General features: G+C 46.9%; 1 protein-coding gene across 8 annotated transcripts in view; it reads left to right on the top strand.

Annotated features, from left to right (window-relative positions):
- The window catches only part of LOC106576414 (POU domain, class 2, transcription factor 2), a 101,695-nt gene extending 80,034 nt beyond the window's left edge, over positions 1-21,661 (top strand). For 3 of the 8 annotated variants that reach the window (XM_045700498.2, XM_045700458.2, XM_045700494.2), the window contains exons 2-16: positions 2,846-2,911; positions 3,097-3,131; positions 4,766-4,822; positions 5,127-5,246; positions 5,620-5,958; positions 6,820-6,919; positions 7,192-7,283; positions 7,462-7,605; positions 7,733-7,874; positions 11,590-11,738; positions 12,403-12,603; positions 12,887-13,095; positions 13,295-13,363; positions 13,753-13,835; positions 14,305-21,661. In XM_045700498.2, coding sequence (XP_045556454.2) covers positions 2,846-2,911; positions 3,097-3,131; positions 4,766-4,822; positions 5,127-5,246; positions 5,620-5,958; positions 6,820-6,919; positions 7,192-7,283; positions 7,462-7,605; positions 7,733-7,874; positions 11,590-11,738; positions 12,403-12,603; positions 12,887-13,095; positions 13,295-13,363; positions 13,753-13,835; positions 14,305-14,633 — 2,135 coding nt within the window. In that variant the 3' untranslated portion in view covers positions 14,634-21,661. The remainder of the gene's footprint in view (positions 1-2,845; positions 2,912-3,096; positions 3,132-4,765; positions 4,823-5,126; positions 5,247-5,619; positions 5,959-6,819; positions 6,920-7,191; positions 7,284-7,461; positions 7,606-7,732; positions 7,875-11,589; positions 11,739-12,402; positions 12,604-12,886; positions 13,096-13,294; positions 13,364-13,752; positions 13,836-14,304) is intronic. The other 5 variants (XM_045700486.2, XM_045700480.2, XM_014153678.3 and 2 more) reach the window with 5 other exon arrangements.
- Positions 21,662-27,577: the final 5,916 nt, after the last annotated feature.

Below are 27,577 nucleotides of genomic sequence, written 5' to 3' on the forward strand. Positions count from 1 at the left end.
GGAACCATACATCCGTTCACCTACTCTGCGTCTCACAAAGACACAGCGGTTGGAACCAAAAATCTCAAATTTGGACTCATCAGACCAAAGGACAGATTTCCACCGGTCTAATGTCCATTGCTTGTGTTTCTTGGCCAAAGCAAGTCTCTTCTTCTTATTGGTGTCCTTTAGTATTGGTTTCTTTGCAGCAATTCAACCATGAAGGCCTGATTCACACAGTCTCCTCTGAACAGTTGATGTTGAGATGTGTATGTTACATGAACTCTGAAGCATTTATTTGGGATGCAATTTCTGAGGCTGGTAACTCTAATGAACTTATCCTCTGCAGCAGAGGTAACTCTGGGTCTTCCTTTCCTGTGGTGGTCCTCATGAGAGCCAGTTTCATCATAGTGCTTGATGGTTTTTGCAACTGCACTTGAAGATACTTTCAAAGTTCTTGACATTTTCCGGATTGACTGACCTTCATGTCTTAAAGTAATGATGGACTCTCGTTTCTCTTTGCTTATTTGAGTTGTTCTTGCCGTAATATGGACTGGGATTTTACCAAATAGGGCAATCTTCTGTATACCACCCCTACCTTGTCACAACACAACTGATTGGCTCAAACGCATTAAGAAGGAAAGATATTCCACAAATTCACTTTTAACATGGCACACCTGTTAATTGAAATGCATTCCAGGTGACTACCGCATGAAGCTGGTTGAGAGAATGCCAAGAGTGTGCAAAGCTGTCATCAAGGCAAAGAGTGGCTACTTTGAAGAATCTGAAATCTAAAATATGTTTTGATTTGTTTAACACTTTTTTGGTTACTACATGATTCCATATGTGTTATTTCATAGTTTTGATGTCTTCACTATTATTCTACAATGTAGAAAATAGTAAAAATGAAGAAAAACCCTTGAAGGAGTAGGTGTTTCTAAACTTTTGACTGGTACTGTAGATAATAACCTGTTACGAACATAGTAGCTTACTTAGTCTGTTGGTTGTATTTGTTAATTTGTGTTGTCGTTTCACAGTTTAGTTTTGTTATGACTTCAAAAAGTTCAACTGGATTTAGTCATCTTTGAGATTAAAAAAAGAAGCATTTATGTTACTCTGAGCACTCATCCTATATACTGGAACCGAGAGAGAGAACGAGATGGGGGGGAGAAGTGATAGAGAGAACTGTGAGGAAGGGGGAGAGAGAGAGAGAGAGGAATGTTTTTAATAATGCAGGTGGCAGATATAATTAGTTGTTCGTTGGGTGGATTTGCATGTTTTCATAAAAGGGAAGTTGGTGTGAGGGAGGGAGTGTGTCAGCAAAGACCAGTGTCTGTGTAGATATTGTGGCTTCTCACAAAATAAGCGGTAGTTAATACAGTAACTGCCAAATGAAACATCTGTTACGGTAACTTTCTTTAAAATAATTAACTTAACATAAGTTCACTTCAATATCAGATTTTATTTACAGTGAATTGTGTACACCTCACCGCCCCTCTCTCGCTCTCTATCTCTTTAAATCGTTCTACCAGCCCCAACCCACTCTCCCATTCCACCCCCTGTTCCTCCTCTCTCTTTCCCTCCCTCTCACCCTCCCCCTCACACCCCTCGACTCTCTGTCTATGGGGACAGTCCCAGCCCTGACTGACTGTCTGTACAGTAGAGAGGAGAGGAGAGGAGAGGAGAGGAAGGAGGAAGTGTTGTGGTGTAGTATAGCGGGGTGGGGTGTGGTGTGGTGTAATGATGACACTACAGTGAGTAACATCAGTATAGAGGTGTCTAGTAGGGTTCTGTTCCCACTCAAACCTCTGTAGCACCTATTGTTAGACCAAACAAACACCTCTGTACATATAGGAAAGAATGAATGGAGGCTGCACAGCAAAACATATCACCGCATATACAAAAGCCAATACTGCGGTGTGACATCATATTTCAGCACCTATTTCAGCGCTGTAACATCAACCAAAAACATTTGCACTTTCTCTTTTTTCTATTGCTATGTGATTATCTGTATAATGCTTCAACTGAACCTGAACATGCTGACTCACATGTCATTAGTCATTAAACCTAATCATCTGCTCTCTCCGTCTCTCTCCTTTCTACCCCCCGGTCTCCCTCTCTCGGTCACTCTCTCCCTCCCTCTCTCTTTCGGTCTCTGTCTCTCTTCCTCTCTCTCTCTGTCTCTCTACCTCTGTATTTCTCTGTATCTCTTTTGCTCTGTCTCCCTGTCTCTCTGTCTCTCTCTCCCTCCCCCTCTCTCTCTCTCTCTCTGTCTCTCTCTGTCTGTCTGTCTCTCTGTCTCTTTGTCTCTATCTATGTCTCTCTCTCTCTCTATCTATGTCTCTCTCTCTGTCTCTCTGCCTCTCTCTTGCTCTCTTCATCTCTCTGTCTCTCTCTCTCTCTGTCTCCCTGTCTCTATGTCTCTCTCTACATCTCTCTCTCTCCCTCTCTCTACATCTCTCTGTCTCTCTCTATCTATGTCTCTCTCTCTCTGTCTCTCTGTCTCTATCTATGTCTCTCTCTCTGTCTCTCGGTCTCTCTCTCTCTCTACATCTCTCTGTCTCTCTCTCTCTGTCTCTCTGTCTCTCTCTATCTATGTCTCTCTCTGTCTCTCTCGCTCTCTTCATCTCTCTGTCTGTCTCTCTCTCTCTGTCTGTCTCTCTGTCTCTCTGTCTCTATGTCTCTCTGTCTCTCTGTCTCTGTCTCTCTCTCTACATCTCTCTGTCTTTCTCTCTCTCTCTACATCTCTCTGTCTCTCTCTCTCTGTATCTATGTCTCTCTCACTGTCTCTCTGTCTCTATCTATGTCTCTCTCTCTCTCTGTCTCTCTCTCACTGTCTCTGTCTCTCCCTGTCTCTTCCTCATAGAAATCAGGATGTCAAAGCCAGTTGAGGTTGAGAACACAGTGGCTGACTCTCCAATGGAGAGCACAGGTGTGTGTGTGTGTGTGTGTCGTGTGTGTGTGTGTGTGTGTGTGTGTGTGTGTGTGTGTGTGTGTGTGTGTGTGCGTGCGTGCGTGCGTGCGTGCGCGTGCGTGTGCGTGCGCGTGCGCGTGCGTGTGCGTGTGTGTGTGTGTGTGTGTGATGAATTTCTAATTGTTTCCTATCCCCCCACACAGACTCAGAGAGGAATGGTCCTGACTCAAATCATCAGGTTAGTGTCCGCTTGGTTCTTCACCTTCATTTCAGTACTGATATCACTGGTAATATACTGTGCATTCAGACCCCTTGACTTTTTCAACATTTTGTTACATTACATCCTTATTCTAAAATTGATTCAATAGTTTTTTCCCCTCATCAATCTACACACAATACCCCATAATGACAAAGCAAAAACTGTTTTTTAGAAACGCTTGCAAATATATTAAAAATAAATAACTGAAATATCGGACCCTTCACTCAGTACTTTGTTGAAGCACCTTTGGCAGCGATTACAGCCTTGAGTCTTCTTGGGTATGACGCTACAAGCTTGGCACACCTGTATTTGGGGAGTTTCTCCCATTCTTCTCTGCAGATCCTCTCAAGCTCTGTCAGGTTGGACGGGGAGTGTCGCTGCACAGCTATTTTCAGGACTCTCCAGAGATGTTCGATCGGGTTCAAGTCCGGGCTCTGGCTGGGCCACTCAAGAACATTTAGAAACTTGTCCTGAAGCCACTCATGCGTTGTCTTGGCTGTGTGCTTAGGGTCATTGTCCTGTTGGAAGTTGAACCTTCGCCCCAGTCTGAGGTCCTGAGCACTCTGGAGCAGGTTTTCATCAAGGATCTCTCTGTACTTTACTCTGTTCATCTTTCTCTCAATCCTGACTTGTCTCCCAGTCCCTGCCGGTGAAAAACACCCCCACAGCATGATGTTGCCACCACTATGCTTCACCGTAGGGATGGTGCCAGGTTTCCTCCAGACGTGACGCTTGGCATTCAGGCCAAAGAGTTCAGTCTTGGTTTCATCAGACCAGAGCATCTTGTCTCTCATGGCCTGAGAGTATTTAGGTGCCTTTTGGCAAACTCCAAGCAGGCTGTCATGTGCCTTTTCCTGAGGAGTGGCTTCCGTCTGGTCACTCTACCATGATGACCTGATTGGTGGAGTGCTGCAGAGATGGTTGTCCTTCTGGAAGGTTCTCCAATCACCACAGAGGAACTCTGTAGCTCTGTCAGAGTGACCATCAGATTCCTGGTCACCTCCCTGACAAAGGCCCTTCTCCCCTGATTGCTCAGTTTGGCTGGGCGGCCAGCTCTAGGAAGAGTCTTGGTGGTTCCAATCTTCTTCCATTTAAGAATGATGGAGGCCACTGTCTTCTTAGGGATCTTCAATGCTGCAGACATTTTTTGGGGGTATTGTGTGTAGATTGATGAGGGAAAAAGTAAATTGTATCCATTTTAGAATAAGGCTGTAACGTAACAAAATGTGAAAAAGGTCAAGGGGTCTGAATACTTTCCGAATGCACTGTACCTCTAGGAAACATACTAATCAGTTAGTCCTTTTCAATGGTGACAATCATGATCTGAATAACACACACATTAGGTCTGACATGTAAAGATGACTGACAACAATACCAAGCTACAAGCATCAATACAGCAGTGCAGTGTGTTTCCCAAATCTGGTCCTGGGGACATCTTTGTTTTTACCCAAGAAAAATACACCTGATTCCACTTATCAAAGGCTGGATGATGAGTGCTGAGTGGAATGTTGTATGTTGGGGTCTCCAGGACAGGTGGGAAACACTGCAGCAGTCTAGTCTTTTTTATGATCATTTATGTTTATCTGTACTGATGGTTTTTGTCCATTTTACAGCTTCAGCAGATGAAAATCAGTCCCTTTCACCTTTCTCCAACCCTCAGCAGCAACAAGGTGTGTGTGTGTGTGTGTGTGTGTGTGTGTGTGTGTGTGTGTGTGTGTGTGTGTGTGTGTGTGTGTGTGTGTTTTGTGTGGCCACACTATAGAGTATTTTGCCACATTTGCATACAGATTGACAGGTATGGAAAACAGTCAGACTAGCCAGTTTGGACATGCCCATTCCAGGAAGAAGGGATGACTAGCCCTCGTTTCTAAAGAAAAGGCAGGCACCTTCCTGTTTGGCATGCAGGTTACCACAGCAGACAGAGCAGAACAGTCAGCTTCGTTTAACTGTATCCCTCGTTCTCTCTCCTCTCAGAATAAGATGGAAGAATGTGGTGAGATGTCCCCGGGCCCTCCTCCCCACCACAGCCATGCCCCCTCACAGACGCCCCTCCCACACACACAGCTCATGCTGACTGGCTCCCAACTGGCAGGGGTAAGACAAGGAGGAAGAAGCTTAACAAACACACATTGATGCACACTCACAAAAACACAGACTCATGCTTATGGTCTGGCTTGAGTTCACTGCTTTATTCCTTCTTTCTTTCCTCTACTTTTTCACTCTTCATCCCACCCTCACTCCCTCCCTCCCTCGCTCTCCCTCCCTCTCTCTCTCTCTCTCCCTCTCTCTCTCCCTCTCTCCCTCCCTCCCTCTCTCTCTCTCCCTCCCTCTTTCCCTCTCTCCCTCCCTCTCCCTCTCTCCCTCCCTCCCTCTCTCCCTCTTCATCCTCCCTCCCCTTCTTTCTCTCTCTGTCCCTCTCTCGCTCTCTTTCTCTGTGTCTCTCTCTCGCTTGGTGTCCCTTTCTCAGTTGACAGCTCTCTTGCCGGCTCAGCAGCAGTTGTTACTGCAGCAGGCTCAGGCTCAGCTTCTAGCTGCAGCTGTGCAGCAGTCTGTTCAGCAGTCCAACGCAGCTCACGCAGCTCACGCAGCTCATGCAGCCCACGCAGCCGCCCAAGCCAATCAGCAAGCTCAGGCAGCCGCAGCAGCCAATCAACATGCCCAGCAGCAGCAGGCGGGACAGACAGGGCAGCAGGGCCAATCACAGCCCCAGGGACAGAGCACACAGGAACAGACAGGTCAACCTGTCCCTGTCCCGCCCACTCATCCCCAGCTCACCCTCTCTCAGCCAATTCAGCTCACCGCCCAGGTACCGACAACCAATCACAAGGCACATCCTGGCTGGGAAGAGGTGGGGAAGTGTCTTGATACAGGAGACAGTCTGGCATCCTCCGTTTTTATTGATCTTTTCTTTTATTGCTTGTGTTGCTCTGCTGTTCTTTCAGTCTTTTCTCTTGGTCTCTATATGAAGGGGTTGTTTTCATTTGTTCTCTGTACATCTGTGTTCTCTCCATCTCTGATCCCTCTGTTCTCTCCATCTCTGACCCCTCTGTTCTCTCCATCTCTGATCCCTCTGATCCCTCCATCTCTAATCCCTCTGATCCCTCCATCTCTCACCCCTCTGTTCTCTCCATCTCTGATCCCTCTGTTCTCTCCATCTCTAATCCCTCTGATCCCTCCATCTCTGATCCCTCTGTTCTCTCCATCTCTGATCCCTCTGTTCTCTCCATCTCTAATCCCTCTGATCCCTCCATCTCTGATCCCTCTGTTCTCTCCATCTCTGATCCCTCTGTTCTCTCCATCTCGGATCCCTCTGTTCTCTCCAACTGATCCCTCTGTTCTCTCCATCTCTGATCCCTCTGTTCTCTCCATCTCGGATCCCTCTGTTCTCTCCATCTGATCCCTCTGTTCTCTCCATCTCTCACCCCTCTGTTCTCTCCATCTCTGATCCCTCTGTTCTCTCCATCTCTGATCCCTCTGTTCTCTCCATCTCTGATCCCTCTGTTCTCTCCATCTCTCACCCCTCTGTTCTCTCCATCGCTGATCCCTCTGTTCTCTCCATCTCTGATCCCTCTGTTCTCTCCATCTCTCACCCCTTTGTTCTCTCCATCTCTCACCCCTCTGTTCTCTCCATCTCTGATCTCTGTTCTGTCCTCCTGTCTCCCTGCAGGACATCCAGCAGTTGTTGCAGCTGCAGCAGTTGGTTCTGGTACCAGGACACCACCTGCAGTCTCCTCAGTTCCTCCTCCAACAGCACCAAGGGCAGCAAGGTGGGCTCCTCGCACTAGCCACTACCACTGGTTCTATTCTATTGGGACAGTGCCCTGAAGATGGGCTGTAGATGTTCCAACTATCAACAAACAGATTTCATTTATTTAGAAGTGCCAACTGTTAACAACCATTAACAGGTTCTTCAACTGTCTAATACTAGAATGCCTATTGGATTCTCTGATCGACCATGGAGCTTTGTGGAATATTACATGTGTTGTTTGTTCATAACTGATCACAGGCCTACTGATTCCCTCACTTCTTCACTCCTCAGGACTGCTATCAACACCAAATCTGATTCAGCTACCTCAACAAAACCAAGGGAGCCTCCTGTCCGCTCCCACCAGGCTGGGGCTCCAAGCACAGGTAGGACAACAGAGGAAACACCCAGGCTTTGAGAGAGGCTACAGGCCCGGCTCTTTCCAACAAATATCTCTTCTCATCATGCTGTCATATCCAGTAAACGCCTCTCTTCTGCTATATAATTCTCGCTCTCTCTTGCTCTTCCACTCTCTTTCCTCTTCCTCCCCCTTTCCCCCTGTAGAGAGACAAGGCTATGGAGGGCAGTGGGGTCATGACCTCTGTGTCCTCTGTGACCTCTCACCCCGAGGAGCCCAGTGACCTGGAGGAACTGGAGGTGTTCGCCCGCACCTTCAAACAGAGACGCATCAAACTGGGCTTTACACAGGTACGCCTTTCTGTGTGTCTGTGTGTCTGTGTGTGTGTGTGTGTGTGTGTGTGTGTGTGTGTGTGTGTGTGTGTGTGTGTTGTGTGTGTGTGTGCTAACTCCCTGTTTTCCTCCCTCGCTCTCTCAGGGTGACGTGGGAATGGCCATGGGGAAGCTATATGGGAATGATTTCAGCCAGACCACCATCTCTCGCTTCGAGGCCCTCAACCTGAGCTTTAAGAACATGTGTAAACTCAAACCACTACTGGAGAAGTGGCTCAATGATGCAGGTGAGAGGACGGGAGGGGAGGAGAGAGGAGGGCGAGGGTGGGGGATGAGGAGAGGACGGGAGGGGAGGAGAGAGGAGGGGGAGGGTGGGGGATGAGGAGAGGACGGGAGGGGAGGGGAGGAGAGATGAGGGGGAGGGTGGGGGATGAGGAGAGGACGGGAGGGGAGGAGAGAGGAGGGGGAGGGTGGGGGATGAGGAGAGGACGGGAGGGGAGGAGAGAGGAGGGGGAGGGTGGGGGATGAGGAGAGGACGGGAGGGGAGGAGAGAGGAGGGGGAGGGTGGGGGATGAGGAGAGGACGGGAGGGGAGGAGAGAGGAGGGGGAGGATGGGAGGGTGGGGGATGAGGAGAGGACGGGAGGGGAGGAGAGAGGAGGGGGAGGATGGGAGGGTGGGGGATGAGGAGAGGACGGGAGGGGAGGAGAGAGGAGGGGGAGGATGGGAGGGTGGGGGATGAGGAGAGGACGGGAGGGGAGGAGAGAGGAGGGGGAGGATGGGAGGGTGGGGGATGAGGAGAGGACGGGAGGGGAGGAGAGAGGAGGGGGAGGATGGGAGGGTGGGGGATGAGGGAGAGGACGGGAGGGGAGGAGATAGGAGGGGGAGGATGGGAGGGTGGGGGATGAGTAGAGGACGGGAGGGGAGGAGAGAGGAGGGGGAGGATGGGAGGGTGGGGGATGAGGGAGAGGACGGGAGGGGAGGAGATAGGAGGGGGAGGATGGGGGATGAGGAGAGGACGGGAGGAGAGAGGAGGGGGAGGATGGGAGGGTGGGGGATGAGGGAGAGGACGGGAGGGGAGGAGAGAGGAGGGGGAGGATGGGAGGGGAGGAGGAGGATGGGAGGGTGGGGGATGAGGAGAGGACGGGAGGGGAGGAGAGAGGAGGGGGAGGATGGGAGGGTGGGGGATGAGGAGAGGACGGGAGGGGAGGAGAGAGGAGGGGGAGGATGGGAGGGTGGGGGATGAGGGAGAGGACGGGAGGGGAGGAGGAGGATGGGAGGGTGGGGGATGAGGAGAGGACGGGAGGGGAGGAGAGAGGAGGGGGAGGATGGGAGGGTGGGGGATGAGGGAGAGGACGGGAGGGTGGGGGATGAGGGAGAGGACGGGAGGGGAGGAGGAGGATGGGAGGGTGGGGGATGAGGAGAGGACGGGAGGGGAGGAGAGAGGAGGGGGAGGATGGGAGGGTGGGGGATGAGGAGAGGACGGGAGGGGAGGAGAGAGGAGGGGGAGGATGGGAGGGTGGGGGATGAGGGAGAGGACGGGAGGGGAGGAGATAGGAGGGGGAGGATGGGAGGGTGGGGGATGAGTAGAGGACGGGAGGGGAGGAGAGAGGAGGGGGAGGATGGGAGGGTGGGGGATGAGGGAGAGGACGGGAGGGGAGGAGATAGGAGGGGGAGGATGGGGGATGAGGAGAGGACGGGAGGGGAGGAGAGAGGAGGGGGAGGATGGGAGGGTGGGGGATGAGGGAGAGGACGGGAGGGGAGGAGGGGGAGGATGGGAGGGTGGGGGATGAGGAGAGGACGGGAGGGGAGGAGAGAGGAGGGGGAGGATGGGAGGGTGGGGGATGAGGGAGAGGACGGGAGGGGAGGAGAGAGGAGGGGGAGGATGGGAGGGTGGGGGATGAGGAGAGGACGGGAGGGGAGGAGAGAGGAGGGGGAGGATGGGAGGGTGGGGGATGAGGAGAGGACGGGAGGGGAGGAGAGAGGAGGGGGAGGATGGGAGGGTGGGGGATGAGGAGAGGACGGGAGGGGAGGAGAGAGGAGGGGGAGGATGGGAGGGTGGGGGATGAGGAGAGGACGGGAGGAGAGAGAGGAGGTGAGGAAATTGGTGATGGAGAAAGGTGTATGACACTTTGAATCAATCAATAAATCAGGTGATTAATTAACCATTAATTAACCAGTTGCATTAATCTGTAACTCTTTTTATTGGTATTTTCTTTCACAGTTACAGTAAACAATGGTTGAAATACAGTACATTGCACATATGGTTTTATACATTCGATATACCACGGAAACATGCTTTTTCAATGAGGTAGGAATGTATACACCCATACAAAAATATAAAAGACTTAAGTAATACTTTCATAACAAAACATACATTACATACAATCCACACAAAATGAGAGGGAGGGGAGGGCGAATTCCACAGAAGTAAAATCAACCTTCTTGCCAACAAAGGCTACAAAGTCAGATGTGTGTTTTGGTAGTGTTATAGTATCAGGTATTACCCCAAATAATGAGATCATGACACTAGGAGCAAAAGGTACCTGTAATACTTTAGATATGGTATCAAAGATGGCAGACCACTAGTTATGTAGAGAAGAGCAGGACCAAAACATACGTATTAATGAAGCAGGAACTTGCTAGTTTACCTGTCGCAAACAGGGTGAACATCAGGATAGATGTTAGAAAGCCTGAGTTTAGTCCAGTGAGTGTGGTGGAGGATTTTGCATTGGATCAAACCATGTTTGGCACAAATATTAGAGGAGTGGACACGGTGCAGAATACCTTCCCATGTGTCATCAGTCAACTCATCACCTACATCCTGTTCCCATAAAGTTTTAATAGCTGAGAATGAAGGATTGTGAAGAGAGGAAATTTGATCATAGCTATAAGAAATAATACCTTTTACTGTTGGGGATGGTGGGATAAATGCATCAGTGGGAGGCCCACAGGAAGACTGGGGAATTGAGAGGTCATGTCACGGACAAAGCTGCGCACTTGTAGATATCTAAAGAAATGACTATTCGGAAGGTGGAATTTAGCTGAGAGTTGTTGGTACGATGCAAACGTCCCGTCAATATACAAATCATTGAATCATTGAAGGTTCCATCTACAGGGATGGATGAAAACGTGATTTCTGAGGGGCCATTAATGAACAGGTTTGCAAACCAAAGTCTAAACTGGTTCCAGATCTTGAGAGTGGTTTTTACTAAAACGTTTTTGGTATAGCTTAGTAGTAGAATGAATAGGGGAATGTGCCAAAGCAATCAGTGAAGATGGCATACATGAGGAAGATTCTATCTTCAACCATGCTGGAATGATATGTTGGGTATCTGAACGAATCCAGTACTGAATTACACAGAAGTTGGCAGCCCAATAATAGAACTGTAAATTAGGTAGGGCCATGCCCCTCACACTTCCAGATGAAGTGGGAGATAATCCAATCTAGTTTGCGTAAAAAAGATTTGGGAATAAAAATAGGTATACATTGAAAGAGGTAGGAGAATTTAGGAAGGGTATTCATTTTAACCGAATTAATTCGACCAGCTAATGATAGGGGGAGTAGTGACCATCGTTCAAAATCTTTCTCCACCAGAGTAAGGAGGAGTAAAATTAGTCTTAAAAAGGTTGTCAAATTTGTCCATGACATGACATGAGAACTACTCTGAAAGAAAATGTGTGTAATGGGTAGTTACGAGCTGCTGCATTTAAATGGAAAAGCTTGCACTTATTCAGATTTTACTTGTAACCAGAGACTAGCCAAATGCATTAAGAACAGATAGCACAATGGGTAAGGATACATCGGGGTTTGAGATATAGAGAAGCAAGTCATCAGCATAAAGTGAAACCCTTCGTTTGATGTCGCCTCTGAACACTCTCGTTACATGTGGGTTGGATCTGATTGAATGTAACCTTGAGTTAATGAAGATATATCTGTAGAATGAGGATACCAGTTTGTGTGATTTTAAATCATCCCACTAATCAATCTCTCTGTTTGACAGAGACCATGTCCACAGACAGTACTATGCCAAGCCCCAGCTCTCTGTCCTCTTCCTCGATGGGCTTCGAGGGCCTGCCGGGCCGACGCAGGAAGAAGAGAACCAGCATCGAGACTAACGTCCGCGTGGCCCTGGAGAGAGCCTTCATCACGGTGAGAGACATGACAAATTGTCGTGGAAATTCTACACAGGGACACTGGAAGTCAATCTTAAATTAATCATTGGTTATTATCAACGCGCTGAAGAGGTTCCAACCAACTCAATGCCCCAAGTACACATGTCAATCAGGAGCTCAACCCGGGGCAGTCCCGTTAGTTCTCTTATATACAGACAGGTTATATTTGCATATTTTAGCTTATTCATCATTCATAATTCATTCATCATTAACGTTTGCTTCCTTCTTGTGACCGACCAATACTGGGTCATGCATGTGACAGACCAATACCTCACGAGGCTTCTTCTCTCTAAGCTGAGACCTTGAAACCCAGATATCCCTTTCTCAAAACAAGTTTCTGGGCGTACTGCCAAATTTCAGCTACTGATAGTGAGGATTTGTTCAATCAGTCACTTGCATGAACACAGAAATTGGTTATTAGAAAAGCACAAACATAAAAATGTCCATCACAATATCACTGAGGCCTTCATAACACTGTCATACAGGAGACATAAATCTTAAGCTGACATAACATCTACACGGCTTGTTCTGCAGTTTCTGCCCTCAGAAGAACACTATATCACCGTGATATCAGTGAGGTGATATAAGGCTAAGTGTGTATTAGTACTAATGTGTCCATCTCTGTTTCTCCCGTGTGTCAGCAGAACCAGAAGCCTACCTCAGAGGAGATCCTGTGTATCGCGGACCAGCTCAGCATGGAGAAGGAGGTGATCCGCGTGTGGTTCTGCAACCGCCGCCAGAAAGAGAAGCGTATCAACCCCAACAGTGCCACCCCTCCCTTGCCCAGCCAGCCCCCCCAAGCCCCACCGACGCACAAACCCCCCTGCTACAGCCCACACATGGTATGGCCTGACCCGCATGATCCCCCTCTCCCAACCTTAGCCATCACAATTCTCCGCCCTATATGAATGGTGTGTCCCGCATGTCATAGTGGATGTTCTTCTGCACCCCCTGTTCCAATGTGCAGATGGTACTACCCAACCTGCATTGCTTTAGTGCTTTGCTATTACACATTAATAATCCTATCCCATTTATCCCTTTTTCTATTGGATAAAGCTAAGTATAGATACTCTTTTCAATATACACTCTCCCCCTCTTTTTCTTTCTCACCTGTCTCTCTATCAGATGTCCAGTCAGCTGTCCAGTCAGCTGTCCCAGGCAGTGACCAGCCTCAGCACCACATTGACCACCATGTCATCGTTCTCCCCTCTGATCCCCAGTGGTCCCACCCACTCATCTCTCAGCTCCGCCTCCTCTCCAGTGACTCCTCCTCCTCCTCGCAGCACAGCCAGCCCAGCCCCTCCCAGCCACAGCACACTGAGTCTCAACACAGGGTGAGTATGCACCTGCATACAATGTGTACACTTTGGCTACTGTGCTTCACCATTGGTTCAGTATTCAGTTCACCTGCAGTTTGCAGCAAATGTTAATCACACCCACACATGATTGACACACACTGATCCGTGACACTGCTACTTCTGTGCAGCAGTACTTTCTAACCTGTGTGTGTGACTGTGTGTTTTGTGTCCACAGCTTATGGCGTATGGGTAAAAAGAATGGTGACGTGTCTAACTACATCACCGATTTTGCTGCAAACTTGAGGTGAAGACAACAGAGACACACGTACCTATACTGTACACCCACACACACACACACACACACTCTCTCTTACAGGAATATGATCGTCCGCACACAAACACAAGGTCCACAAACAAGCATTTGGATTCGTAGCTCATAAAAACAAGATATGAATCAAGATGGTGTGTGTGTATCTGACCTGTGGGTTTCTCCTGCAGTGTGTCTGTGTTCAGGTCCCTGAGTCTGTCCTCTGTCTGTTCTGCTGCTAAACCTGCTTCTCTCTCTCCGTTTCTCCTGCGTATGTAAATGGCTTTCCTCCTGTGTGTGTGTGTGTGTGTGTGTGTGTGTGTGTGTGTGTGTGTGTGTGTGTGTGTGTGTGTGTGTGTGTGTGTGTGTGTGTGTGTGTGACACAGGAACACTGTGATGGGAGTAAACACAGGGAACCAGGCTCTGAACCAAGCTCTCCTCAGCAACAACCCTCTGGCTACTATACAAGGTGTGTTAGAGGGAGAGAGAGGTGTAGGGAAGGAGGGAAAAGAGAGGAAGAGGGAAATAAAAGGAGGAAGAGAGAGAGACAGGGGGAGAGAAAGTGGGAGAGGCAGGGACAGTAATTTGAGGTACAAAGTCATAATAAAGGTAAGTAATGTTAATGAATGCTAGACAGAAAGAATGACAGAGATGATGAGAGGGACAGTTAGAGCTGATGAGATGAATGATAGATCATCTGATGGAAGAAACTGGAGAGCAGGGCTATGACAGGGATGTCCCATCACTCCAACATGTTCATCCCTGTGTGTGTGTGTGTGTGTGTGTGTGTGTGTGTGTGTCTTTAGTCTGTCTTTCATTCTTTTTCTCTCATTCATCCGCTTCTTCATTTCATCTCGATAGTAAAGTCTATAGTAAATGTAGTTATTTCACAGTAGGTATATTGACGTTAACTCTCATCTCTCTCCCTCCCTTCTCAGCCCTAGCAGCCAGTGGTGGCCAGCTGCCCCTTTCCAGTCTTGAGGGGGGCAGTAAGGTGTTGCTGGGTGGTGCAGGGGGGCAGGGAGGGGGTCTCCAGTCCTCCTTCTTCCTCAACCACCCAGCTTTCCTCCACATGGGCCAAAATCCTGGTGCTGGATTGATCAGCGCTGCCGTAGCCAAAGCATCCCAGCCCTCCCCTTTCCCCTCCACCAGTAGCATAAGCCCCACCCCCTGCTCCCCCTCCCCTTGCTCCAGCCCCGCCTCTTCCTGCGACTTCGATGAATTGGCACACAGCCCATCCTCATTGGGAGGGGCTAAGATTGAGTGACACAGCCAAGCGCCAATCAGAGAGGAGGAGGAGAAAGGAGGAAACGACAACCTCGCCTTTCAACCAAAGCTATCTCTTTTATCACTCTCTCTCTCTCTCTCTCTCTCCCCCCGTCTTTCAATGCCAAAAATACACAGAATGAAAGAGAGGAGAGGGGGGGAGTCAGAAGTGAAAAGGGGGAGAAGGGGGTAAAGAGGAAGATTGAAACCAAAAATCTTTATCTATCCAAAGTGATGGAGGAGGCATCGTGGGACTGTTTAGTCAATACTGAGTGATATCGCACTTCTCCTTTCTGTCTCTCTTTCTTTCCCAGGAAAATAAACCAATGACAATTAACAGGAGTAGAGATATGCGTCGAATCGTGTGAACCAAAAATTACAAAAATAAACATTACTGTGTGTTTTTGGGGAATGGTGGCAAGGACAGATAAAAGAAGTGGACGATTTTCTTTGAAAAGCTGCAGGTCTGAAAGAGGAGGAGATGGGAGGAGGATTTTAAACCAAAAATGTACCTGAGGAGGAGAAGAGGAACGAACCCACAACGACAAAAAAACAACAACCATACCAATATCCCAGAAACCAAAAATACGGAAGGAAAAGCTTTATCCAAACGACTTGTACATACTGATCCTATCCAGGACCAGCACTCTGCCACACACACACACACACACACACACACACGATATCCACAGCCGATCACATTCATCCATCCATCTGATCAGTCATCCACCCATCATGTCTGTCACTCACTTTCACTGCAATTATGTTGTTTCTGTGGGATATTTTAGATTGTTATAAATGGTTGATACTGAACGAGCCAAGCTTACAGGTGTGTAGTTTGTGTTTTCCTACCACTGCTTCTTTAAGTATTGTATCCTATCTCCCCCTTGCTTTCCAATAGTTGGAGTCTGTCATCGTCATCAATATCATCATCTTGTGCCATTTACTTCATGTTGTCAGAGATAATAAGAGACAAGAGGGAACAAGGGATCAGGCTTAGTGTAGCAGTTTCCAGCCTTGATAAAAACCTCTCTCCGTAATTACTCACAACAAAATGACTCACTTGATGAAATAATATTAGACTTAGACTCAATGTAGTCCTTGTGAATGGCCAATCCACCATGGTGACAGTATGAAATTGAGCATGATTGGAGATTTAAACTAGTAACATTGAGGCAAGAAAGAGGTAAATTAATAAAAATGTTAGTTTAGTCATGGACAGGTCTGTCTTACCTTGTCAATCAGCCATCTGTCTCGACACGCAGTAGAGAAACAGAGATCAAAACCTGTTTAATGTTTAATATATGTTGTTTTTATTGTTCATCATCCCTCCATCCATCCCATTTTCACTGTCATTTTCCACCCTGCCATTATTACACGTTTAAACCAAAGCATTTGTTACTCTTCAGAGGAGTCAGCCATGACATTAACACTCACATACTGTAGGGGTTGGGGACACACCCTACCCCTCCCGCTGAACCCCCCTAGTTGACCCCTTCCATCTCCTTATGCCCGAGAGGGTCACTTCAAAAGGACAGAACACTCACCCAACATTAAAGGGGTGCATACGGGGAGGGGATCGGAGGGTGCGATGGGATCAAACATACAGAAAGAGGGGATGTCAAGTTTTTGTAAGAGGATACCAAAAATACAAACCAAAAACGTCAGAAACAAACCAAAAAGAAACACAACCAAATATGTATGGGGGGGGGGGGGGGATGAGGGGAGGAGGACAAGTCTAGGTTTTTACAGACTGGAGCTGACACCTCTGTCTGTTATCCAACTAACTGGGCTTCAGTGGCCCTCTCTAAACTGTGTAGCACAGCTGGACAGATGAATGGATAGATTGATGGATAGAACGGACAGATTCCCTCCCTCTCCCCTGTCTTTCTTTCACTCCAAACTCAGCTCTTCTTCTCTGGTCCTGGATGGAGAAATCTCTAATGACCTCATTGAACTGAATCTTCTAAGTCAGTTTTTTACATTTTTCCTGTTTGTTGGTTTATTTTGTATTTTATTTGTTTGCTGTGTCTCTTGAAGCTGTTTATGTGCTGTTCTTTAGTGCTTACTCATTTGGGATAATAACGTATTCACTTATTACAACAGCTCCTTATTTTTTCCTAGTTGTTCTAGAGATTTTATCAGGTGGTTGGAAAAATACTGTGAAAATTTTGCTTCCAGATTTTTATTAGATAAAAAAAAAAACTGACTGTCTTCACAGAAAAAAGACGCAGAAAAAGTCCAAAACAAGAGTTGCAAAGCTAAACGTGCAAACCAAACCAAACCAAATACCAAACCAAACCAAATACCAAACCAAACCAAATACCAAACCAAACCAAAAAGGCAGGAAGAAACTAGAGATGGTCCAACTGCCGTCCCTGTCGTTGCATTAGGGCTCATACTTATGATTGTGTCAATTTATCTGAAGTGTGTGCGTATGTGCGTTGTGTGAGGGTGTGATATTGTGTATGTGTGTGTGATGTGTGTACACGCACTATAGAAAGAATTCAGTGGAGTTTACAAAGATGTCCTCTCTTGCACATTTACCCCCGTTATCACAAACACACAAACACACTCGTACTTTACACACACTCGTACTTTACACACATACGCACTTTTACACACACACACACACACACACACACACACACACACACACACACATACACACTCACACATACACACTTCGGCAAAAATTTACAGTAGAGTTTAAAATGCATCCAAAGAGTATTTGGTTTGACACACAGAAATACAGTTGTCAAATGAGAATCCATAATGAATGAATCTATTTTAGATGTGGGGGTTCTAACCACGAGGTGAAACCTTTCCTCAACATTAACTCTTAGACGGAATGTATCTGTTAGTGCTTCTATAGATTTTGTAGAAAAAAAGATCTATGTCCTAATGCTTACTTATTGCTAATGTATTGAAAAACATACAAAAAATATCTTAAAAAAACATTGATGATAATAATGACTTGATTTTAGACCAAAAATGTTACTCTCTCTTGATATATATTTGGTTTATTTTTCTTTGTCGAATCATTTAGGACTTTTGATTGATTGTACTATTTATTCATCTTAAGTTTGATTGATTTAAGCTTATATTGATTTCTTCTAACTATTTATTTGTTTATTTATTTATTCTAGAGTCTTTTTACAGGGGACATATTTTGGAGTATATATTTAGAATATATATTACGTGGCTGTGACCAAAAATCCTGCTGAAGTACCTTCTCACTTCTTCAAACCAGATACATGAAACCACAGGTCTCACGGGGCCTAGGAGAACATGGTCAGTTTGACCACAGACTCACTGCGACTACTTAAAGCTCTTAAAGGGGTGGGGGTGAGCTCACTGAGACTCTTTTAAAAAGGATGGGGTGAGCTTACAGGGGGCAGCACTGTGTCTACATAGAGCACTTCAGTACGACCACCTAACAGCGTTTTGTCAGGCATTGCAGGGCAGGGAAAGGTCATGGGAATAGGAACGTCAGCTTCATTTTGATGTAAATTTGAGCAATTCAATGTTTTCAGGTTTTGAATGCTGTCTATCCTAAATATGGGGTTAATTGTCCTAAGGATAATGATATTACTAGTGATGTCCTTATTGTATGATTGATGAGTAATGACTGGTGAGATGAGAGGGACAGAGCATCTGGGTGTTTCTGGCTTCACGTGCGGTCTTGTGATGTTGTGTTTAGTTGAAGTGGGGATAGGGAGCCTCAGTAGGGTTCTCTACAGCCTTACTACAGTCCAGGATTGTTACTGGAGACCCCCACCCAGGTGGGATCAAACCAGTCAGGAGTGAAACTTTTAAAACATTGCATTAATAAATCTCAAAGCTTTAGAACTGGAGTTTTTCCCATTACGATGCTTTGGACCAATCAGGTTAGAGGGATTTATATCCCGGATGTACGCTTCGTCAGCGCTGCCTATCAGATAGTATATTGTATGTTTGAATATAGCCCAACGCTTCTGGAAGAGAGCTCCGCTGACAGGGATGGTCAGGCAGGCAGATTGTTCTTAAAGATACAGTGCTGTTCCCTCACAACCTCTCCTCTCCTCATGAGAAATACACTGAAAGCTTTAAACAGCTACCAAACCAAAAAACGAGTTAGAAGATGCATTGACTGGGGCAAAGGAACGTGACAGAGGGACATGTTTTCTTTTCTTTCTGTTTTTACTTTTCTGTTATGTTGGTAGGTTTTGTTTTCCACATCTACTGTAGGAGGTTAAAGAGAGATATACCTCATATACTCTGATGATAAACCAAATAGATGAAAGCTTTTTTTTAAAAAGCAGGGTTCGTGTGGGGATCAGGGTGTGGGGTGGGGCTGTGTGTACGTGTGTGTGTGTGAGTGTGACCATGGATGGCCAGAGCGAGGCTTGGGTCCGGCAGAGTTCAAACGTAAATAATTGGGTCAAAGGTCACATTTCCTGTGCCCCATCCAAATCAGGAGACATTTTGGGTAGCAAGTTGTATGCCAGCCCTCTCGCTGTGGTTCCCAGTCCACTCCCCCACACACCTCCCTCTCCTTCTGGTCTGAAGAACAACCCCCCGCTCTGTACAGCCCTCTCTCCATCCCCCTCCTCTACTGCTCCCTCCCTGCTGAAACGAAACACTCTCCAAGTATAAGTTTTCCATAGGCACAGATCTAGGATCAGCTTACCTTCCTCCAAATCCTAATCTTAACCATTGAGGGCACATAACACTGGCCTTAGGTCAGTGTCTATGGAGCAACTTTGTCCTACTCCTTAACACAAAGCTTTATTACTAGCTAGCCTCTGGGTACCCAGCGTCTTTAGGTGATTGGCTGGATGTTGTGTTGTTTAGGTTATTGACTGGATGTTGTGTCCGTCAGAGATGTGTGTGGCAGCGAGCGCAGAGGGGTAGGTGACTGGGGAAGGGCTGAGACTGTGGTCGCTAGGTGACGCATGCATACACTCCCCCAAGGTGGAAGTCTCTCTTTCTCCCTTGCACTTTTCTTCTATAATGAGGTGTAAATCAGTTTAGGTCCTCTACGTCCTGGTAGGATGCTGCTTCTGCGGATATCAGGGTCTTAGGGATCACATGTAAAGTGTAGGTCCTTTCAGTAGGGATACCCCCCAAGAGAATGATACCAAAGTTTATGCCCTACTGTTGGATACGGCACCATGCACTCACTCCCTAAAACCCTGCTGTTTACCAGTGTCTGCACTGTTGGAGCTAGGAACATAAGCATTTCGCTACACCTGCAATAACATCTGCAAAATATGTGTACGCGACCAATAAAATGTGATTTGTCCATTCAGAGACTACACCTCTCCTCTAGACTGAGTAGTCACCTGGCCATAGGCACAGATCTAGGATCTGTTAACCTTTCCCTAATCATAACTATTAGTGTAGGCAGAACACAAAACTGACCTTAGATCAGCACCTAAAGGCAACAAATCCTACTCCCTCTACTATAGCCTGGGTCAACATTATCACAGCAGAGTTTAGTCTAGTTTAGTCTAGTTTACTCCAGACTTTTGGCATTAACCATTTTGTACATTTGTACAGTCTGAACATCACAACATTGACTCAGTTCATGGATTAATTCCTTGTAGTCTCAGCGAAGCACCTCAGCAGCCGTGTCAAACGAGAAACAAAGGAAACTGTGAAATGTTTACTGATAGATGACAGAACATAGTGTAGATGTCAAGGCAGGAGAAAGCAAAGGGGGACAAAAAGACAATAGCAAAGAAAACAAAAAAAGAGGATGACTGATATTCCTTGAACCTACTCACTTCCACACTCCCTCTCTTTCATCCTTTCTTCTGTCTTCATTCTCTCTCTTGTACAATACAGCTTCAGTCCAAAGTTCCTTAAGCAAGACAGCAAAGTCCGATCGTACAGAATAAAACCAAAGAGTTCGACATTCCTCCTCTCTTTCACAGACAGCCACTGCATCCCTCTTTCTTTCTCTCCTTTTTGTCTATTCATATATTTTCTGCTTTAAACCCCTGTCACCTAGTAATCCAGTTTCTGACCTCAGCTATCCTAAGGGAAATATCAAAGATGATAATAATAATGATGATTAAGATAATGATGATAAAAATGTATATTTTTAATTATTTGTCATTTCAAAATTACATTAAGCTTCTCGTAAATATGATGACGATGAAGACGATGATGATAATGAAGACGATAATGACGTTTCTCTTGGTATCTCTGTAGTTGTTCTGATCCTTTTTGAGTTTTGTCCTTTTCGCTCGTGCTGCCAGAGTAATTCTGATGATCCCATGATCCTCTCTGAGTTTGTTGACCCTGTCCTTTTAGTTCTGTCTGTCGCTTACCACTGTCTGTCTGTCTGTATTCCTGTCTGTCTGTATTCCATGTCGCTCTCTGTGTTCGTTGGGCAGAGGGAAGAGCTACATGTTACAACCGAAAATGTGATGTTTGTGGGAGAATTCTGTACGAGTCGTTAAGGAGAGTTTTTCCAGGGAATTCCAGACTTCTTTGGAAGGGATTGTATCTGATGGTGGTTTGTGGGGAGGGGTTAATAAATGGAGGAAGGAGGGAAAACGGTCATAACTGCTATAACTCTTCTGTGGAAATAAGTCCCCAAGGTGTGTGTGTGTGTGCTTGTGCGTACCTCAAAATGTATCTCATCTGTTAGATAAGCAACAGGTTTGTAAACATTGGCTTGATTGGGGATTTACTGTTAGTCAACATGTAGTTCATTTCCCCCTGTCCGACCTTCACCCTTTGTTGTCTGTTTCCCTATCTGTTTAGTGTGTGTGTGTGTGTGTGTGTTCATCCTGCCTCCCATCATTTGTTCTACCATCCTGTGAGCAGTCCTCTTTTCTCTCACTTCTCTCTGTCTCTCCCTCCCTTCGTCCTGTGGTAGCAACTTAGCCTTTTACTGTGTTTATCTTTAAAACAAAAACAAAAAACAAGAAAAATATCTCTGCTTGTTCATAGTACAGTGTTGTTCATTTAAAGTCATTTTTGTAACTGAAAGTGTTTCATTCATCCAAATAAAAACAGGAGACCAAAACTGTACAGATGATCCTGGCCTCTGGTGTGTTTAAAACAGTACAGTACACTCTAATATCTCTAGATCACTTCCTCATCTCTATTATAGCTCTTGTTTTAGAATGTTTGTCTGGCATTGTTTTGTTCTAGCACTGTGATAACCCTGAAGGTCTTAAAGGAAATTCAGCTCAACATGTTCTAGCAGTAGACCACCACTATGTGTCAGCTCAACATGCTCCAGCAGTAGGCCACCACTAGGTGTCAGCTCAACATGCTCTAGCAGTAGACCACCACTAGGTGTCAGCTCAACATGCTCCAGCAGTAGGCCACCACTAGGTGTCAGCTCAACATGCTCCAGCAGTAGGCCACCACTAGGTGTCAGCTCAACATGTTCTAGCAGTAGGCCACCACTAGGTGTCAGCTCAACATGTTCTAGCAGTAGGCCACCACTAGGTGTCAGCTCAACATGCTCCAGCAGTAGGCCACCACTAGGTGTCAGCTCAACATGCTCCAGCAGTAGGCCACCACTAGGTGTCAGCTCAACATGTTCTAGCAGTAGGCCACCACTAGGTGTCAGCTCAACATGTTCTAGCAGTAGACCACCACTAGGTGTCAGCTCAACATGCTCCAGCAGTAGACCACCACTAGGTGTCAGCTCAACATGCTCCAGCAGTAGACCACCACTAGGTGTCAGCTCAACATGCTCCAGCAGTAGACCACCACTAGGTGTCAGCTCAACATGTTCTAGCAGTAGGGCCACCACTAGGTGTCAGCTCAACATGCTCTAGCAGTAGGCCACCACTAGGTGTCAGCTCAACATGTTCTAGCAGTAGGGCCACCACTAGGTGTCAGCTCAACATGCTCCAGCAGTAGACCACCACTAGGTGTCAGCTCAACATGCTCCAGCAGTAGACCACCACTAGGTGTCAGCTCAACATGCTCTAGCAGTAGGCCACCACTAGGTGTCAGCTCAACATGCTCTAGCAGTAGGCCACCACTAGGTGTCAGCTCAACATGTTCTAGCAGTAGGGCCACCACTAGGTGTCAGCTCAACATGTTCTAGCAGTAGGGCCACCACTAGGTGTCAGCTCAACATGTTCTAGCAGTAGGGCCACCACTAGGTGTCAGCTCAACATGCTCTAGCAGTAGACCACCACTAGGTGTCAGCTCAACATGTTCTAGCAGTAGGGCCACCACTAGGTGTCAGCTCAACATGTTCTAGCAGTAGGGCCACCACTAGGTGTCAGCTCAACATGTTCTAGCAGTAGGGCCACCACTAGGTGTCAGCTCAACATGCTCTAGCAGTAGACCACCACTAGGTGTCAGCTCAACATGTTCTAGCAGTAGGGCCACCACTAGGTGTCAGCTCAACATGCTCTAGCAGTAGGGCCACCACTAGGTGTCAGCTCAACATGTTCTAGCAGTAGGGCCACCACTAGGTGTCAGCTCAACATGCTCTAGCAGTAGGGCCACCACTAGGTGTCAGCTCAACATGCTCCAGCAGTAGGGCCACCACTAGGTGTCAGCTCAACATGTTCTAGCAGTAGGGCCACCACTAGGTGTCAGCTCAACATGCTCTAGCAGTAGGGCCACCACTAGGTGTCAGCTCAACATGCTCTAGCAGTAGGGCCACCACTAGGTGTCAGCTCAACATGCTCTAGCAGTAGGGCCACCACTAGGTGTCAGCTCAACATGCTCTAGCAGTAGGGCCACCACTAGGTGTCAGCTCAACATGCTCCAGCAGTAGGCCACCACCAGGTGTCAGCTCAACATGTTCTAGCAGTAGACCACCACTAGGTGTCAGCTCAACATGCTCCAGCAGTAGGCCACCACTAGGTGTCAGCTCAACATGCTCTAGCAGTAGGCCACCACTAGGTGTCAGCTCAACATGCTCTAGCAGTAGGCCACCACTAGGTGTCAGCTCAACATGCTCCAGCAGTAGACCACCACTAGGTGTCAGCTCAACATGCTCTAGCAGTAGACCACCACTAGGTGTCAGCTCAACATGCTCTAGCAGTAGACCACCACTAGGTGGAGGCCTGGACCTGATTATCAGTGACAGACCAACAACTGATGAAACCCAGCAGATGAGCAGTAGTCACGCAGCAGACCTGGACAGAGAGGAGAGGAGTCTGACTCTCTCTCTTTCTGTCCTCTACTGAGTCATAGGACATCTGTTGATTGACAAACATCACTGACTGTGTTTGGCCCTTTCTCCGTCTGTCGCTCTCTGTACGTCTGTGCGTGCGCATGCTGAGTGTGTTTGCCAGTGTATGTGTTGTGCGTGGCATATGTGTGTGTGTGTGTGTGTGTCGTGTCTATGTGCAACAGTAGGAGGTGGAGGACTCTGTGTGGTAACAGTGTGTGAGTGTGACAGCAGCTTTCTGACGCCCACCGCACAATGACTCACTGATCATGTTGTGTACATAGGATCATATTACAATGGTGACAATCTGGGCCCATATTGACCGATGGAGTCTGCCAGTGTGTCAATCAGCGCATCCAATTTAAAGGTCGTCAGGTCCCTTACCTACTCCGCGATGCCCTGTTTAGGATGGTAAGGATCCAAATGTGTAGCAAAGGTAACCCAAGTTTGAATATAATATCGTGACTTGCTCCCTCTCAGTCCTTGAAAGGATAGATTGGTTGTAGCAACTGTCAGTCATCTCTGAATGCTTTCCTCCACTCACGCTGAGTCTCAGTCAGCACCCTCCTGCTGCTCCCACCCCCTCACCGTACATGCAGCAGATCACGCGTGACTAGGGTGGGCACAGAGAGGGCCTGGAAGCACGTTGCCGTTCTCATCCACACAGTGGGCACAAGACTGGAGGCACACATGCGCAGACACACACAAACAGAACCACACACACACACACACACACACACACACACACACACACACACACACAGAGAGAGAGAACCATACACAAACACAAACACAACCATACACACACACACACACAAGCAGAACCACACACGGAGTGGGTACAACAGGGAAACCCATCCACCCAGGCATTACACATCACTCACACAGCCAGAGTACAGAGAAATCTACTCCAGAACAGTAAGTAGCTGTGTTGAAACCAAGGCTGTACCCCTACAACACTGATAGACATACCAACAGAACACACTCCAGGACTACAGAACAGCACCCAACCTGGAGGGGGAGACCTACTGGTTCCAACAGTAGGGCATAGACTTTGTTTACAATAAACACATTTAGCACAATTCTAAACACAGTATGCTATACAGTGTCAACTTAATATGTTCGTTTTGTTAGCATTTACTGTACACCATAACTCTCCACAATACAACATCTACAAAGGAAATAAATCAATTTGAACATTACTAACATGTTACATCAGCACCCACCACAAATGAACCCATTGTACAGAACTTCAACTTAAAAAAAAGCACACACAACAAACTCACACACGAGAGGAATCCACAACCCACCCCTGCAGTTATGACACATTACTACACCACCCACAGCCATGCCCGGGTGAGGGAGGGCAGCACACACCAGACTCACCAGTGGAACACAGTAGTTCCATGTTCCAGTGAGAGCAGCCCGCCCCTAGACTGACACTGCTACTGGCCTGTCACACTATGACACATAGCTGAACCACCCACAGACCTGCTGTCTACATGCCAATGATGCCACACAGCACAACCAGAAGGATCAGGGTCCCAACCACAGCCTCCTAGTCTTAGACCATTCTATCTGAACACACTCCGACTGGCTCTGAGAGCATGAGATGAACAGGGCATGAGTTTCATTTGGTAGTGGGGTGAGGGGGTGATGAAAGGGGTGTAATCCAGTAGGAGGGGGTGAGTGGCCCTTTGGCCCTGCTCTGATGATGTGATGGGGATGGGAGAAGGGGCGAGGTGCGAGCACTGATTGGATCTGACTCAGACCTCTCTCACTCACTCACTCACCCAGCCAGCTCATCTGAAAGGGGTACAGTTGTCTGATCTAATTCTAGCTCTGCTATGACATGTGTAGAAGAGATAGGGTGAGGGGGAATACATGAAGAAAGGGGGGTAAGAGGGGATAAAAAGGAGAGAGGGAGGTAGAGGATGATACAATATTGGAGAGGGGAGAGGTAGTTTTGAGAGAGGAAGGGTGAGAACAATTTGGTCAGTGAGGGGTTAGAGGGGGGAGAGAAGGAATGAGAGGGGGAGTAGGAGGGTGAGAGAAGGGAAGCTCACAGCTGTGCCAATAGGAAGAGTTTGTTCCTCTGTGAGATACAGGAGACACTGTCAACACACACGCTGTGCTCAATATAGCAACTGTCACAGTGCCAGGCATACCTCTCTCTCCTTTTATACCCTCTCTGCCTCGCTCACATTCTCTCGCTCTCTGTCTCTGCCCACACCCAGTGCGACCTTAAAACCCCCAAATGAACTTCCTACTTTCTATCTCTCCTTTTTTGCTACTCCTGTCAGTGTCATGTCTTGATTTTATTATTTATTTTATTTCACCTTTATTTAACCAGGTAGGCCAGTTGAGAACAAGTTCTCATTTACAACAGCGACCTGGCCAAGATAAAGCAAAGCAGTGCGACAAAAACAATAACACAGAGTTACACATAAACAAACGTACAGTCAATAACACAATAGAAAAATCTATGTTCAGTGTGTGCAAATGTAGAAGAGTAGGGAGGTAAGGCAATAAATAGGCCATAGAGTCGAAATAATTACAATTTAGCATTAACACTGTAGTGATAGATATGCAGATGATGATGTGCAAGTAGAGATACTGGGGTGCAAAAGAGCAAGAGGATAAACAACAATATGGGGATGAGGTAGTTGGGTGTGCTATTTACAGATGGGCTGTGTACAGGTACAGTGATCGGTAAGCTGCTCTGACAGCTGATGCTTAAAGTTAGAGAGGGAGATATAAGACTCCAGCTTCAGTGATTTTTGCAATTCGTTCCAGTCATTGGCAGCAGAGCACTGGAAGGAAAGGCGGCCAAAGGAAGTGTTGGCTTTGGGGATGACCAGTGAAATATACCTGCTGGAGCGCGTGCTACCGGTGGATGTTGCTATGGTGACCAGTGAGCTGAGATGACCAGGGGCTTTACCTAGCAAATACTTATAGATGACCTGGAGCCAGTGGGTTTGGCGACGATGATTAAATGGCTAAATGAACATGGTCTTTCTGCCATCAAAGGCCCAGTGCAGTCCAAAATGTGATTTTCCTGTGTTTTATGCTGTACATACTGTACTGTCACACTATGAGGTTGGAATAATACTGTGAAAATTATAATACCTTTTTAGTGTTAGAGCCGTTTGATAAGACTGCCTGAAATTTGAGCCTGTTTTGGCGGGAGGAAGTTTTGGCCTGCCTGGTGGCATTACCAGCGTAAATTAGTTAATAGACCAGTAAGAATGAGAGTTCCAAAACTCTCTGGCAATAACAGCTAGTTTTCAGTTTCCCCCTCCCCACTGACCACTCCCAGACAGTCCTAGCAAAATTCTTGCTTGAGAAATTGCGCTTTACTAAAAAGATATGTTACTTTTTTTTGTTACCATTTTAATTGAAAACAATCACAGTAAGGTACTTAATTGTTACCCAGAAATGATTTGCTATTGGGATAAAAAACAGCTGCATTGGACCTTTAATTCTCTTACTCAGTGTATTACAGGCTTGACACACTGCCAGACATTGGTTTAATATAACACACATTCTCTGTGCCTCTCTCCAGTGCTCACATTACCCTCTCTTTCCACCTCCATCCTCCCCATTTTATTACGGTCCACCCTGCACACTTTTTCCAGACTTTACAGACTGCAAAATGAGCTTTTTGTTCTTTACTGGCTCGGTCATTGCCATGGTAATCCTACATTAAATGTGTGGCTTTCTGTCTAGCTCTAGGGTGATGGAAATAGTGCCCAGGGCTGGTTTTAAGCTGGCATGCATTGGAATGCCAGTGCTAC

The sequence above is a fragment of the Salmo salar genome, chromosome 02 (assembly GCF_965601325.2).
Source record: "Salmo salar chromosome 02, fSalSal1, whole genome shotgun sequence".
Taxonomy (NCBI): Eukaryota; Metazoa; Chordata; class Actinopteri; order Salmoniformes; family Salmonidae; genus Salmo; species Salmo salar.